Raw genomic sequence first — 16,816 nt, 5'->3', positions numbered from 1 at the left:
ACAGAAAATTGTAAAAATAAATTTAGAGCACTAAAATAAGTGAAATACCTTTTCCAGTTTAATTCTTTAGAAGAGCTTTCAAATCAGGAACACCTGTTCTGAATATTCAGGTACTTTTTCTTTTTGGAGGTGGGAAGGGGTAAACTGGAGAGGATTAGTATGAAGAAAAGCCATCTTTTTAAAGTAGTCTTTACAAAATGACATAACCTTCTCTGCATTTGAGCACATAAACATTGTATAGAAGAGTTCTAAACATTTCAAAGTTACATCTAAAACATTCAAGCATGACGGCATAAAAATATTCAAAGTAACTTGATTTGGGATTACTATATAATTCCATAAAGCTAAAGGTACAGTTGGGTATAAACCTTCAGTAAATATGGCAATAACAACCATAAAAAGCATATTCTCCACACCGTTTCTCTTACCTCTATGAAACAGTATTTCAAATCAGTAAGTCTATTTGGATAGCAAAATTACCCATTTTTCCTTTCATCACCAATATCACCTTATGCCCTACTTTTGTTGGGTGAAATGCAAGTTATCTCATGAGCGGTTTTTTTTCTTAAAAGATGAGTAGAAACCAAGGAAAAAATTTAAAAACATAGGTTTAAGACTTATTTGTAGATTAGCCAAACACCCTGACTTGTCTGCACTTTAATAAATGTCAGGCAGATTGAAGTAGTTTCTGTCCCAGTAGCTGCCCGAGTAAAGCCAGTCCTGTGCTCCATTATAGGGGTTAGGACCTTGATGGAACCACCTGTTTGAAGAGAAAGGACAAGATTGATGGGGGAAACTGAAATCATAGGGTTCCTGCCACTTCACTAGCTCCTGTAGCAATTCACCTCACTCTTGAGTTAGGGATTTCCAAAGAGACTTTTCAAGAAGTCCTGCCATTTTTAGAGAGCACCTATGTAGAATAATATTCCAAAAGATGTAATGATACCACACAAAAGGTTTATGGATTTTTCCACAGCATCTGGCAGGAGTCCACAGCATCTGGCAGGAGTACTCAGCAGGAGTAGGGGCATAAGAACTGATCTATTTGTCTAACTGTCCTCTAGCCTCATTCCCTATCTTCCACCAGAAGGCTTTTTTTTTTTTTTGGTAAGGAATTAGGGTAAGGAAATGAACTTTTACAACATACCTACAGTAACATGGAAAGTACTGGATTCAGAGTTAATGCCCCCTAAACTCAAAGTGGGAGTGGAATGTCAGAGAAGTTAAATAACTTGCCCAAGCTAGTAACTGTTATCAAAACTTAGGTTTGATTTTAAAGACCATGATTTTTAAATCTACTATGCTACACCGAATCCACCGAAATTACTCCTAATCTTCCTGGGTCTCCATTTTCCTCATGCTAATAATATGGCTTCTTAGGTTGCACCTTGCTGTTAACATCCCGATCGATCTTTAATCCTGCAAAGAGCTGCTCTAATCATTTCCTTGCCCTTTAAAAACACCACCTAGTTCCCACAGTCCCAGCTTCCTTCAGGTAAGTGAAATGCAAAATTACTTGCTCAAAAGGTTCACAATTATTTTGCGTCACATTTTCTAAGTATGATTTTGCTTTCAGAGTAACATTTGTGAGAAAGTTTCACAGGTGTTTTCCATTCTTTCTAAAAAAAAAAAATGTTAGAAGCAGCTTAACTATTCAAATGAGGTTAGATGTGTTTGGTAAGTCCCCAATGCTCCTATTATCCCTACAGCAGCACAAAATGCCCTTAGAGAAAGAAAGGCAGATTCCTTGAAGGATCACATCGTAAATGCCCATTAGACCACATTTTCTAGAATATTAATATCTAAATTCTCTATTTAGCTTTTAGGACTTTTTCCTAATTAGAAAATTTAAGTCTACTTTAAATGATCAAGATACATCAGATCTGGTTAACCAGACTAGAAATACATTAAACCATTATTTGATCAAAGTCAGAAAATTCTGTCTAATAATATGAAGTATACAGTTACACTCCTTTCAGTCCCCAAGTCCAAGCAGTAAAAGCACTTTTGTTAGTTAGGCTTAGCAAAGTCAAGCGCTTCAGAAAAGCAGACACATCAAAATCAAGGTAATAAAAAATAATTTAAAAAATGAACCAAGCCTCAGGCCATGTGCCACGGTGTAAGCAAAGTTCTCTAAAACCATGTCTAAAAAAATAAAGACCATGTCTGCAACCACAGCCTCTCTTCGAGGCTGCATGCCCTTGGAGAGAGTCCAAACACTGCACTAGAGGGGAGCACCTCAGAGTCAATGGTCTGATGTAGAGGACAAGAGTTTCCTTCAACTGCTAGTTCTCCTAATTTTGAACACTCATGTCTAGAACCCTCTGCTGCTATCATCCTACCCCTCCCATATATACCAAAAAGTCCAGTTGATTGGTCTTTCTAAATGCACACATTGGAGACAAGCACGGTAACAGGAAAGAGGAGGGTAAGATTTCCTTGCTACCACCTTTTATTCAGTATTTTTGGCTCTCCAGAGTCCGTGGGTCTGTATCAGTAAAACAGCAGTCTATCAAGTCTGAATTCTGCACGCTGCTCAGACTATCCGGGAGACACCCGGCCAACATTTCTGCCTCAACACATCCCCCGCCGCCACTTCAAACCCTGTCCTCACTCAGTAGTGAGGATTCCTCTGGGGAAGTAGGTCAGGATTACAAGCGGCATTTTCACAGCAGGGACCACAGTTTCCAGCCTGAAAAATTCTGGAGCCTATACTCTTCCAGTGAATCCCATATTAGCAGGAATACCAGCTTTAAGTGTGGAGGAATTTGGGACAGAGTCTAGTAAGTCTCTGGGTTTGATTTCTCCGAAGGCTAGTTAGCGCTAACCAGCAGAAAATGTTCCTTAACAAACCGCCCTGCCTCACCTCAAGCTGAACACATCATCCATCCTGAGAAGAATCCAGTCAGTGAACATGCACTCTCCTTACAGCCACTAAAAAAGAGCTCAAAGCAGATTCTTTTGAGAAAGAGTCAGTGGGATCATTTCAAAACCACGGGTATTCACACAGGCACTACTGATGCTGGGAGCGCGCCGAGGAGGAAAGGCCTGAGGGGGCAGCTCCCGGGCGCAGCGCCTGGTCGGAGCTCCACGCTACCACCCCGCTGTCTGAAGCTCACTGCTCTCTCAATTACATAAGACTCTGACCGTAAAAACTCTTAGTGGACTTTGCACTTACTTTGTACACCTGAAAGTGTGACCAGAAAAATAAAGGAGTTAATAATTAGAAATACAAATACAGAAGTGGGGTTTCTGCAAAAGAGACTAGAAATAATGATAAAATGAATCCAATCTTTTCAAAGGGATCGGAGGGGAGCGTGTAGCTTCGCCTGAAGGACTGACTGATGGAGGTCAGTAATGTATCTAGTCAGAGGTCTAGGGCTCACTGGTTGTGTGTCCTCGAGCAAGTCTCCAAAATGAAATACATCAGCATTTGTTTTCCTCTGAACAATGAAGGGATTTCTAGACCACTTTCAAACGGTATTCTGCACAGGTCTAGGGAGCCAGGGTCTGTGCAGGGTAGGAGAAGGTGAGGACCGGGCGTGTCCCATGTCCCGTCCCCCTCCCCCCCCTCCAATAATGGCAGCTCTGCCTCCATGAGTTCTGTATTTGCAGATTCTTTATGCATTCGCTGGAAAAAGATTTTTAACACTAACCAAGCCCCAGAATCACTGGATTAGATAAAATCTAAGGTCATTTCCTAGCTGTAATTATCTTTTCCTAAAATGCAAAAGGGCTACCAAATAATGTCTGCTGAATGTTTGCAAAAATATGTCCATATTGCCTCTACAATGGGACAATGGTTTCTATTATGTGATATAAATTTAGAAAATGTTTTTATTCTATTCCTGTTAACAAGTGATTCTATTACTCAATAAAAAGTCACTATGCAACTCCTGACTCTTAAAAAAAACAAAATTTCCGAAACTAAGAAATTTTACAGCCCACTTTCTATTTCTGAATGGAATTCAAGATGTTACTTTATACAAATCGTATTTCTGTTGCATGTCAAATCCCTTGTGTTTGGAAGAGTAAACGCACTGTCTAAATATCCTGGATACACATAGTAGCAAATGGCTCTGTGTATTTACTCACTTATACTATAAGCAAGTGGCTCTGAACCTATTTTCGTGCCAAAATCTGTCATTCTGGATTTTACTTTCCCTCTTATAACAAGAAAAGGACAGGACTTCGCCAGACATGGAAGGTAGACGGTTTGCTTAAACCACTTACCTGCATTAATCGTGTGGGAATATTTTAACCTTCATTTCCAAAGAGCCCTTTTCCTTTGTCACACATGCAAGTCTTTCAGCTTGAATACCTGGAGGAAGTAGCTTTTCTCTCCAGTCCTGGGAAAGCTCTGCAGCCCAACGCCCGCCCCGCCCCGCAACCTGCGGGCCACACGCACCTCGTCTTCCAGTCCTCCTCCGACTTGGACCTGTTCTTGCGGGCTGCTCTTTGCTTTTCCTCCAGTCGTTTTTTTTCTTCACTAGCTTGATCTAAGGTACAAACATGAGTGGAAAACCAGTTATTCTACAAGTAGAGACTGCCAGGCACAGTAACGTTACAGAGAAGCATCACCCACATGCATTCACATGATCTCTCCGTTTTATTAGAAAACCAACATTACATTAAAATTTTAACACGTAGCCAAGGTAGTAAGAGGCAGAGCTGGGCCTCAAGACCCAGTCGTCTCCTTCTACAGTCTCACCCTTAACAACCTCTGTACTTACCAAAACGACCTTATTCTTTTTTTTTTTTTTTTTAAAGATTTTATTTATTTATTTGAGACAGAGAGAATGAGAGAGAGAGAAAGCACATGAGAGGGCGGAGGATCAGAGGGAGAAGCAGGCTCCCCGCCGAGCAGGGAGCCCGATGCGGGACTCGATCCAGGGACTCCAGGATCATGACCTGAGCCGAAGGCAGTCGCTTAACCAACTGAGCCACCCAGGTGCCCACGACCTGCTTATTCTTAAGGCCAAAAAAATTATGTTATAAAGCTTCAATGAAAAATTGGGTGGAAAAACTGAATAAATGCAGAATTTTTCTTAATCCTTGGTGAGACCTCACAGAGCTCCTTCACGTTCCAGTCATAAAAAATTCAAACAGTTTTCCAAAATCCTGGTGCACTGTCTCACTGATCGTTCAAAAGGAGCACCAAGGTACTCAGATAGGGACTCTCCACCTCAGTGTCCCCACACCTCGCACCGCCTGATTCTTTGTGGGGCCGTCCCAGGCGCTGCAGGACCTCTGGCGGCATCCCGGCCTCTAGCCACTAGATGCCAGCAGCAGATCCCCAGACATGACACTCTCCAGACACGGCCACACATCCCCTGGAGGTAAAAACTGTTTCCCTTTTGAGAACCACTGAATTAGAAGAAATGTAACACCAGGTAAAAATGTTATAATTAACCAAGGCTACGCTCTTCTTTGAGACTCAAAAGGTAGTATTTAAATTCTGAAATATACAGTGAACTAATTAGTATATAGTTTCAAGTTGATAATGATGCTAATTCTTTTCTCAAATTCCCCTCTGACATTTAAGATCTGTCTCTGGCCATATGTAGTATATTAAATTGTCAGGGAGGGTCACTGAAGTAATGAATCTAAACGAAGCTAATTACAAAAATCTCTGAGAGAGAGGACATATGCTTGTACCACAAGATGCAAACACTCACAAAAACCCCCTCCTCCCCCCCCAAGTGAGGCTTCATTCACCGTCACCCCCTCGGACACTCGTTACCTATCTCTCCGTTCTCCATGGCTCTGATGTCAGGCCGCAACCTGCAATCTGTCTTAGGAATCACGCTCTCCATGCCTTTGTCTACTTCATTCAAAACCATTGCAAAGCTAGTAAAATTATACATCTGAAAGGCAGCAAAATGTCCAAATTAACATGTAGCAAGGCATAAGGCACCCTGAAAACCCCCGAGGACAGCAAGACTTGACCATGGCTTCCCTCCGTCTTGTGGGGACGAGGACCAGCCTTCTCAGACCAGTCTAATGTTTTCACCCACGTCTGCACCACCCATGAGTGCTGGTCTCAAAGAAATCTCAGAGCAGGCCACACAGATAACTATCCTCCGGCCCTATCAACTTGAAGTGGAACTAGAAGCAAAACCAACCTTCTTTTTACTTCATTAAAGTCAGTACTTGCTGGATCTGGGGGGCCCAAGACTCAAGTGTCTGCATCACCACGTTTGCTGAGAGCCAGTCTTACTCCAAGTTAGGACTGAAGAAGTCGCCCAGGCCCCCCGCCCCCACAGGCTCCCGCCAGGCTCCAGACGGGACGGACGCACGGGACCGCAAGGGACACGGCAACCGGCACACACGAGCCGGCCGAGGCACAGCCCGGGGGCATTTTGACGGCCAGCTGCGCTCCTCTGTGGCCGGCCCCACACGTGCCCCACACGTGCCGGGCACAGAGCGCCCTGGGGGCGGAGTCCGGGCAGCGAGGCCACGGCCACGGGGCCCACCTCACCTGGGCGGAATTTGGAGGCCGCGGGGCTATTCGCCACAGGAGAGCACTTCCAGGGATCACAGACACGCTCTCAGAGTCGGGCATTGGCATCTCGTCCGACTCCTCAGAACTGCTCATCTGGAAGAGCCAACACAGGGACACGACTTCAGTGCTGTAAAAACAGCCACGGCGTACGGCACGGCACGGCACGGCACGGCACGGCACGGCACGGCACGGCACGGCACGGCACGAGCACGAGCACGCCCGCCGCCGGGGGCGGGGCAGCCCGACTCTCTCGTCTCGCCCCTGCCTCGCCCCTGCCTCGCCACGGCGGGCGGCCGGAGCCCTAAGCGCCTGCTGGCAGGGGGCTGGGAGCCCCCGCGGCCGTGTGCGCTGCGCCCCTCAGTGCTGGCCGCGCCCGAGGCCTTACGACGGTCATCACCGCTCCTCACTGCAGTGTCTGCATGTTTTTAAAGCTTTTGTTGTTGTTGTTGTTTTTTAAAGATTTTATTTATTTATTTGAGAGAGAGAATGAGAGACAGAGAGCATGAGAGGGGGGAGGGTCGGAGGGAGAAGCAGACTCCCTGCCGAGCAGGGAGCCCGATGTGGGACTCGATCCCGGGACTCCAGGATCATGACCTGAGCCGAAGGCAGTCGCTCAACCGACTGAGCCACCCAGGCGCCCTATTTATTCATTTATTTGAGAGAGTGAGAGAGAGAGAGAGCACATGAGAAGGGGGAGGGGCAGAGGGAGAGAGTCTCCCGCAGACTCTCCGCTGAGTGCGGAGGTTAACGCCTTGATCTCATAACCCATGGGATTATGACCTGAGCCGAAAACCAGGAGTTGGACGCTTTTTTTTTAGATTTTTTTTTTTTTTATTTGAGAGAGAGAGAGAATGAGAGACAGAGAGCATGAGAGGGGGGAGGGTCGGAGGGAGAAGCAGACTCCCCGCCGAGCAGGGAGCCCGATGCGGGACTCGATCCAGGGACTCCAGGATCATGACCTGAGCCGAAGGCAGTCGCTTAACCAACTGAGCCAACCAGGCGCCCGCTTTTGTTGTTTCTTAAAGACCAAATAACTCAGTGGAATACTTGCGGGCACATTATAAGAATAAGAAAAGGTTACATTCTTGGGACAGTTAACTACATGTATCAATGACAGAAAGCCAGCAGGGATCCTAAACGCAATCACTACAAAGTGGATTTATAAGGATGTCAGGCTCCCGAGGACACCCCATTTCCCCCGGCTGTCCCCCTCGTTTTACAAATGAAGGCGCTGAAGGTACCAGAGAGGAGGTGGGAAACCTAAGACTCCACCCGCTCCTCAGTGGCAGACAGGCTTCCTTCCCAGAGTTTGTGCTCGTTTAACCATGGCGCTGGCTCCTGGGGAGTAACCAGCCCTCAGGTATCTCCTGTCCCGACAGGCGCCCTCTCCTTCGCCCCCAGCTCCCCCGCACGGGGCAGAGGGACGGCAGCGTGCTCAGCACGAGCCTCCCTGGGGCCTGCGGCAGGGGCTGTGCGCCTCGCGTGTGCGGAGTGAACGGTCTCGTGGAGGGGTCACCAGGACCCCCTCAACTGCGCGGGTCTTCACTCCTGTGGTTTAGACACGAGAGCGCGCAACAGAACTGCCAACAGGCATGAAAATGCAGGAAACAATCTGGGAGGCAATTTTAAACAGTCAACCGATCTCAACTTCTAAGGCACGTAAACACAAAGGAAGAGAACGTTTGTCCACGCTGAACTCCCAACCTCCCAAAGCCATGTGACTCCAATCACCGCCTCACGCACAACTGCACACAGCCACGGACTCCGTGGAAGGCAACGGCAAACAGTCGCCACCAGGGCCTGTTCTCTGTTGTTAAAAAGATTCAAGGATGCATTTCAACTATATCTCAATTAAATAAAGATGATGCAGGAAGAAGAAATTACGTGCATTAGCAACAAGCCAAAATAATAAAGTCAAACTATGACCCAGTAACAGGCGCCTCTAAAAGGATTAGTACAAATTCAAGAGCCCAGTGATTCCTTCGATACCACCGTACAGGATGTTCACCTGTTTGCTGTTTTTCTTCTCTTCAGTATTTTTCTTATCATTTTTTTTGTAGGCATCAAAAGTAGCCGGGTCAACACTGTACAAACATTCGGTCCATTTCCCATAGAGGGCACAGAGCTTCTTTTTGCTGTCAAGAGAAATTGATATTCAGCCAACAATTAAGCCAGTGTTTTGCTGTAATTGAATCTTACTATGAAGATGCTTATGAATCAGATTCTTTAGAGAAACCTATTTCCTTGTAGAAGAAAAAATTTTCAACTCATTGAAATGCTTGTTTCCTAGGTTATGGCAGATTTTAAGACTGACATTTTATTTCGTGGAGGACACCTATACTGACTACTCAACATTTAAAATGGAAACTTTACCTTTTATCTTGAATGTAGCCTTCAACTTTGTGTAATTCCTTACCAAAAAGGCCGCATGGCTTAAAATTCAACACACATTTGTCCCCAGTCCTGTGAAAAAGATATTAAGCTCAGATGACCATTCACCATGGAAGCAGCAGTAGAGAATAATGAGGAAGGTGACCTTTCTAGAGCAGCTCTGGACTGATTTTTTAACACATGCCAGGCTCCACACAGAGGTTATTTATCATGGCTGATCCTCAATTAGTACTGGACTCACCATCAAGAAAAGGTAAGCAACGCTCATAAAGAACAAGAGACCTGAAGGTAAGCAAGGCTCATGTTGCTATGGAATCAATGTTGGTGTCTCCCCAAATTCATATGCTGAAGGCCTAACTCTCAGTGTGATGGTATCTGGAGGTAATTCAGTCACAAGGGTGGCGGAGTCCTCATAAATGAGACTACTGCCCTTCTAAAGAGACACAAGACATGAGCTCTGTGTCCACCATGTGAGGAGATGAGGAGACTGCCGCTGCAAACGAGGGAGAGAGCCTCCACCAGACATCAAGGCTGCCAGAACCCTGACCCCGGGCTTCTTAGCCTCCAGAACTAGGAAAAATAAATTTCTACTGTTTAAGCTGCCCAATCAGTCGTGGTCTGTTAGAGCAGCCCAAGACGAATAAGACACCTGACTAAGGGCACAAAGTAGGATTTGAACCCAGCTCTTTTTAACTTTCATGTTCTTCCCACCTCAGCCCCCTCTGTGAATAATACAAACTAAGCACTATAAACAAAACGAGCTGAGGATGAAACTATAATTCCATCTGTGAAAACTCAGAATTCACCCAGTCTTCCCTAATCAGAAACTTTAATGAACTCCATTCATTACATGGATGAGCTTCTATTTACCCAAGAGTCCCACTGCCTGGTTCTTAAATTATCATAGGGCTCTACTAAGGCTTTAAAAAGAAAAAAAATGAAGTCCACTGGAATGGGTTGATGACAGTTGAAGGGATAGATAAGAACCCTAACGCATCTTACTTGTGGTTTGTGATTTCCACATTGCCATACTGCTCAATCCAGAGTTTACCCACAATGATATTATGTACACAGCACGTAGGATTTGTCCATGTGTATGCTTCACTGTGTCTAAAAAAAAAACAAAAACCAAAAACCCAGAAAAATAAATGAGAAGCATTATTTTGTTTTAAAAGTGCATTTGTCTCAAATGCCATTACTGAGGATAACAAACCAGAAGGCTGGACATAACTAAGCTCTAAGACTTCAAGACCTCTATTGATGCTAACTCATAATAAAATAGGTTATTGTCTGATTGCTCTTGCTGTTTCTTAAAAGGATACAGAAACTTAAGAGAAAAATCTACACTTTCACCAAATTCCAAATAAACTATGTATACACCAGTCTGTCTGGTTTCATTGTATTTTGCAGATACTGCGTGTTTTTACAAACTGAAGGTCTGTGGCAGCCCTGCATCGGGCAAGTCTACTGGAGCCATTTTTCCCAACAGCATTTGCTCATTTCGTGTCTCTGGGCCTCATTTTGGTAAATCTTGCAGGATATCAAAGTTTTTCATTATTACTGTATTTGTTATTGTGATCTGTGATCAGTGATTAGGACTCACTGAAAGCTCAGATATTTTTTTGAATTAGTATTTTTGTATTCTTTGGGTAAATACCCAGTAGTGCAATTACTGGATCATACAGTAGTTCTATTTTTAATTTTTTGAGGAACCTCCAGCTTTTGGTGATTTTTAATACTACAGCTATAAACATCTGTGGACAAGTTTTTGTGACAATGTAAATTTTCATTCCTCTAGATAAATACCTAGGTGGGGACTGCTGAGTTATATGGTAAACCTACAGCTGACTTTGTAAGAAACTGCCATACTGCTCTCCAGAGTGACTCTACTATTTTATATTCCCACCAACAATATTTCTAGTTATGGTGCATCCTTGTCAGCCGTTGGTATTAGCAGTTTTAAAAATTGTTTTGATTTGAGCCATTCTAGTAGATGGTAGTGGTATCTCACTGTGATTATAATTCTGCATTTCTCTAACGACTAATGCTACTGAGATCTTGTTGTTTATTAGCCATCTCTATGTATCTTTTGGTGAAGTATCTGTGTCATTTGCCCAATTTCTTATCGAATTGTTCCGTTTTCTTATTGCTGAATTTTGAGAATTCTTTATGTATTCTGGATATAAGTCCTTTGTTGGATATATGATTTACAAATAATGTTTACCCACCTATAGCTTCTTTCTTCATTCTTTGAAGTGTCTTTCACAGAGCAAAAGTTTTTCATTTTGATTAAATCTAATTTATCAATTTTGTCTTTTCTGGACTGTGCTTTGGTATGTATCTGTAAGATGCCACTGCCTAATCCAAAGCCAGAAAGATTTTCTATGTTTTCTTTCAAAAGCTTTACACAGTTGTATATTTGATTTTAGTCTGATCTATTTTGAGTTCATTTTTGTGTAAGGTGTGAAAGAGAAATTGAGGTTCATTTTTAAAATGTGCATGTCCAATTTTTCCCATACCATTTGTAGGAAGGACTATCTTTCACTGAATTGTGTTTGCACCTTTGTCACAAATCAAATGACCATACTTCTGTAGATCAATTTCTGGACTCTCTTTCTCTATTACAATGATGTATATGTCTATCCTTTTGCCATTACTACACTGTCTTGATCTCTTGATTTTTAGAGTTAAGTCTTAAAATTGGGCAGTAGGAGTCCATCAATTCTGTTCTTCCTTTTCAAAACTATTTTGACTGTTCTATTTCATTTGCCTTTCCATGTAAATGTTAGAATCAACTTTCCTATATTAAAAATCATCCTGGAACTTTTTATCTGGATTGTGTTCAAATATAGATCACTTTAGATCAATTAGGGGAGAACTGACATCAACTATTTATTAAGGCTTCCAAATATACTGAAACACAGTATGTCTTCCATTACTCAACTGTTCTTTATTTTCACCAGTATTGTGTGGTGTTCAGCGAACAGATCCTGTACATACTTTCATCTTCATTCTGCTACTAAGCCTATCCCAGTTTTTGTATTTGTTACTGTAATTTTCAGTATTAAAGTTTCCAAAAATACTTCAATTTCTTTGCTAGAATGTCTTTATTCATTTTAAGAGTGTTCATCTTTATGGAGCCATCTCATGGAGCACAGTTATAAGAGCTGCTTTAAAGTCTTTGATTAGGGAGAGATATGGACATTTGTATCAATCTGTGATTCTTTACTCTTCAGAGTCCTTGGATAGTTGCTATATGTCTTCTGGCCAGTTGTAATCCATAGGAAAGATAGACTACAGGGTGCTCACTCCATTTTAACTAGAACAGGAACCACCTTTGAATTTAAATCTAATTTTTTTCTTTTAAAAAATTAATTCAATTTACTTAAATGAAAAACAACAACAGTTCACTCATTTCTTCCATCTCCTCCCTCCTACCCTCTGGTAACCACCAATTTGTTTTCTGTGTCTATGAGCTTGTTTTGTTTTTTACTTTTTATTATTTACTTACTTATTTCCACATATAAGAGAGGTCATATGGTATTTGTCTTTTTCTGACTTATTTCACTTAGCATAATGTCCCTCAAAGTCCATCCATGTTGTGGCAAATAGAAAGATATCATTTGTTTTTATGGCTGAATAATATTCCATTGTATATATACACATTTTCTTTATTCATCCATGGATGGACACTTAGGCTGTTTCCATATATTGTAAATAATGCTGCAATGAACATGGGGTGTATGTGTCTATTCAAGTTAGTGTTTCCATTTTCTTTGGGTAAATATCCAGAAGTAGAATTACAAGATCACATGGTAGTTCTATTTTTAATTCCTTGAGGAACCTCCACAGACTGTTTTCCACAGGGGCTGCACCAGTTTGCATCCCCACCAACAGTGCCACGAGTGTTCCCTTTTCTCCTCACCAATACTTGTTATTTCTAGTCTTTTTCATAACAGTCATTCTCATAAGTGTGAGGTGAGATGTCATCGTGGTTTTGATTTGCATTTCCTGAGGATTAGTGATGCTGAGCACTTTTTCATGTACTTGTTGGCAAACTGTATGTCTTCTTTGGAAAAATGTCTATTCAGATCCTCTGCCCATTTTTAAATTGGATTGTTAGCTTTTTTGCCATTGAGTTGTAGGAGTTCTTTATATATTTTGGATGTTAACCCCTTATCAGATACAGATTTGCAAAAACTTTCTCCCATTCTGTAGGTAGCTTTTTCATTTTGTTGATGGTTTCCTTTGCTGTGCAGAAGCTTTCTAGTTTGATGCAGTCCCACATTTTTTTTCCCTTTTTCCTCCCACGCTGTTTTGCTTTATCTTTTGGTGTTAGATTTGAAAAATCCTCACAAAGACTTATGTCAAGGACCTCATCACCTATATTTTCTTCTAGGAAATTTACAGTCCTATATTCAAATCTTTAATCCATTTTGAGTTAACTTGTGTGTGGTTTAAGACAGTGGTCCAGTTTCATTCTTGCAGCTAGCTGCCCAGCACCATTTGTTGAAGAGACTGTCCTTTCCTCATTTTTTCATAAATTGGCCACATAGGCATGGGTCTATTTCTGGGCTCTCTGTTCTGCTCCATCCATCTCATCATGTGTCTGCTTTTTATGCCAATACTATACTGTTTTCATTACCATAGCTTTGTAGTATAGTTTGAAATCAAGAAGTGTGACGCCTCCAGCTTTTTTCTTCTTTAACAAGATTGCTTTGGCTTTTCAGTATCTTTTGTGGTTCCATACAAATTTTAAAATTCTTTGCTCTGTTTCTGTGAAAAACATCATTGGAATTTTGATAGGAATTACACTGAAACTACAGATTGCTTTGGATAGTATGGGTAAACTAACAGTATTAACTCTTACAATCCACGAGTATGGAATTAAGAAAACAATCCCAATTTATAACTGCATCAAAAAGACTAAAATACCTAGGAATAAATTTAGCCAAGGAAGTGAAAGGCCTGTATGCTGAAAACTACAAGACATTAGTGAAAGAAATTGAAGACATAAATAAATGGAAAGATATTCCATGCTAATCTTTTTTTTCCTATTGCAAAAGAGGAGAACTTTCAAATTTACCTAATGTCTAAGATGGGCCACATAATTATTATTTCAGTATTTCTCAAAGTGAATGCATTTTGAAAGATGTTAAAGAAAACATTTCCTTGATGTACAGAAAGCGGTTCTTAAGAACTATCATGGAGTAACTGACTCCATTCTATCTTAAAATAGATCCAAACACCACAGTCAAACATCAAGTTCAATTTTTCATACATACCTAAATTGATAAACAAGGGCTATTGCAGTGTTTCTCAATTCTTTTACAGAAAGGTAGATAATTTACACCGTATAAAAGCTGTTTCTTTTTCTCCAGCTTTTGAACAACACTGTTAGGTCTGTGTGCAAGTTTATATACTTATGAGTAGGCATACATGAAAAGAGTTTAATGGCTTGATATCAACTCACTCAAGGAGCTCCAAAGTGATGGTTCCTTTGGGTTCTGCTTCCACACTCTTGCCCCAGAACTTGAGTTTGGGGTAGATTGAGCCATGAAAGATGAAATCATTGTTTAATCCTTCAGCATGAAATGCACTAATGGGTGGGTGATGGCTGACCTGCTCGGAGATGAGTCTGAAACCAAGGTCATCTCTTAAGATTTAAAAAAAAAAAAAAAAAAAAAAAGGCATTATAATTAACTCTTACCATACCATGTGTACATTACTGTCATTTTAGTCAAAAGGCGATGTTAAAGTATTAAACTGGTTCTAGCTACTTGAACAGATCAAAGAACAGGCACGTGACTTTGGGCAACCTGAATGAATTGACAACATCAGCCATGCAAATTTAAAACTTATTCCGCTGATATTAAGATAGAGGAATCCAATGTGTTCCTGCCCTTTCAAACATCTACAATACAAATGGTATCAAAACTTGTGCAGAGATGAAAAGGAAGATTCAGAAAAACTACAGCCAAATGAATTCCTTAATTGTGGGTAAAGAAGCAGGCTACAATAGGCACACAGAATTGTACCTGTAGATGCATTCATTGCCTTTATACCAACAGTATACATTTATGTTAGTATATATTAAATGGGTATTAAAAAAAACTCCAATCATATCTTATGATCTACAGAAGGAGAAAAGAATTACTAATCCCACATGATCAGAAATATTGAAATCCTTGTAATTATTTTTCATAATGGTGCATTACATGTACATTTCCACATTTTTGACACAGTCTCTAAAACAGAACAAACATCAAAACTCTTAACTTGCTCCAGTAATGCAAAATGTTGGTAAGTTCCCTCTTCATCTGAAAAGCTATATAAATCATACAAAACCCATCTCAGAAAGTGAAAGATCTTTACCGAACTAATTCATAGGTCTCTCCGAGAAGCGGGTTGAAAGGCTTTCCAGTGCGTTCCCACTGAGAAGCTACGGCAGACACGGCAAATGCAGCTACACACTGTGGGACAGAGCATTAGAAGTTCAAAAGAGCCTAGCTTGCTCCCCATTCTTTGAGGACTGGAAATTTTGCGAAGACAGTCATTTACAAAATTATTTTGAGGAGTTTAATTACTTTGGATTTTTAATACAGCTCTAGCAACTTAATACGCCAGTGTGGGCATTCAAAATGAAAACGACTGAGTCTCTTACTCCAGTCATTCCGAGCCATATGGTTTTTATAACACCCTAAGAGTGCTACAGATTCTCTCAAGAACTTTTAAAAAAACTCTTAAACCCCAAATTACTTTTAATTCTCTTAAAATTTCCAAAAAGTACAACATTTTTAGTATAGGGAAAAAGAGACATAAGTGAACACTGGTATCAAGTCCCATAAGGTTGGGAAAAGCCGACTGATATAAATGAAAGAACAGAAAGATTCTATTATGAATGCCATGGCTTTGTCTGAAGGAGAACAATATGTCTACTTTGCTCCGCCTGTAACTAACCCATCCATACACACCATGGAAGCATCTTCTACCCAAAACAAAATTAGGAAGTACAATTGCTTGTTGTCTTTTGTTTAAACCTGTAACAATGTGTACACTTCTTACATACATAAGCATAAATATACGTATTTATGTGTGTATGTGTGTGTTCGTTCCTTCTTGGGAACAGCCTAAGAAAATCTGAAAGAAGAAAAGTTGAGCTGTTTCCCCCAAGAACATACTACTTTTCTAAAATGGAGACTCAGAAACAGCTCACTAACATCCAGATTTGGTTATGGACCACCTTCTGCTTGTCTTGCAATTGTCACTGGTCTTTCCACCGTGGTGGCACTCTGGCTAGAGGATGGCAGGGGGAGGGAACACAGAGGATACTCCACACACTCTCATTTTAATAACATTTCCCAAACTCACATTGCATTTAACACAAATTCTGTGTATGTGTTTTTGGAGGTGGAGATGGCAGAGAAGTCTCTAAGACTCATGCCCTTTCTGTGCTAGTTTGACACATACCTGCATTCTTTCCACAGAATCAGAGAATGAACTGGCCTTGTGGATGAGGTATGTGTGCTCCATATATTCAGTGAGTCGCTGCAGGAAGCTCAAAGGCTCATTAAATATAACTGGCATGGTGATCTTGGACAGTTCCTATTTCACAAGAAAATGGAAATGTTGATGTCCCATAGACGCGGCAAACTTACCTGCTGCCATATTTACTTAACATGTTCTTGGGAAGGAAGTAATAGAAAACAACAGTCCGTGAAATTTAATTAGTATCAGTTCAATTTCACAAATCTTTCCAGAGCACCTAACAATATGGAGTACATTGTTCTAGGCATGGAAGGAAACACAAAGACTACCCAAACATTCTCCCTGACTTCGAGGAGCCCACAATCTGGTGAGCATTAGATGATGAGTATTAATAAATATGCCTCAGACAGAATTAGGAAATGGGATAGAAAG

The 16,816-nt window shown here is 41.3% G+C and overlaps 1 protein-coding gene across 8 annotated transcripts in view; it reads right to left on the bottom strand.

Moving 5' to 3' along the window:
- Positions 1 to 135: 135 nt before the first annotated feature.
- Positions 136 to 16,816, bottom strand: part of OSBPL1A (oxysterol binding protein like 1A) — a 223,953-nt gene continuing 207,272 nt past the window's right edge. For all 8 annotated transcript variants that reach the window (XM_045886910.3, XM_045886911.3, XM_064577797.1 and 5 more), the window contains 10 exons: positions 16,367 to 16,501; positions 15,272 to 15,369; positions 14,370 to 14,552; positions 9,899 to 10,006; positions 8,879 to 8,968; positions 8,514 to 8,640; positions 6,482 to 6,598; positions 5,744 to 5,867; positions 4,409 to 4,499; positions 136 to 760 (listed from right to left, as the gene is read on the bottom strand). In XM_045886910.3, the coding sequence (XP_045742866.2) occupies positions 658 to 760; positions 4,409 to 4,499; positions 5,744 to 5,867; positions 6,482 to 6,598; positions 8,514 to 8,640; positions 8,879 to 8,968; positions 9,899 to 10,006; positions 14,370 to 14,552; positions 15,272 to 15,369; positions 16,367 to 16,501 (1,176 nt within the window). In that variant the 3' untranslated portion in view covers positions 136 to 657. The remainder of the gene's footprint in view (positions 761 to 4,408; positions 4,500 to 5,743; positions 5,868 to 6,481; positions 6,599 to 8,513; positions 8,641 to 8,878; positions 8,969 to 9,898; positions 10,007 to 14,369; positions 14,553 to 15,271; positions 15,370 to 16,366; positions 16,502 to 16,816) is intronic.

The sequence above is a fragment of the Mirounga angustirostris genome, unplaced genomic scaffold (assembly GCF_029215605.1).
Source record: "Mirounga angustirostris isolate CCGP_5_RB_7025 unplaced genomic scaffold, mMirAng1.0.hap1 SCAF_14, whole genome shotgun sequence".
NCBI lineage: Eukaryota > Metazoa > Chordata > Mammalia > Carnivora > Phocidae > Mirounga > Mirounga angustirostris.
The sequence above is the reverse complement of the archived record's forward strand: the minus strand, read 5'-3'. Positions and strand labels throughout refer to the sequence as shown.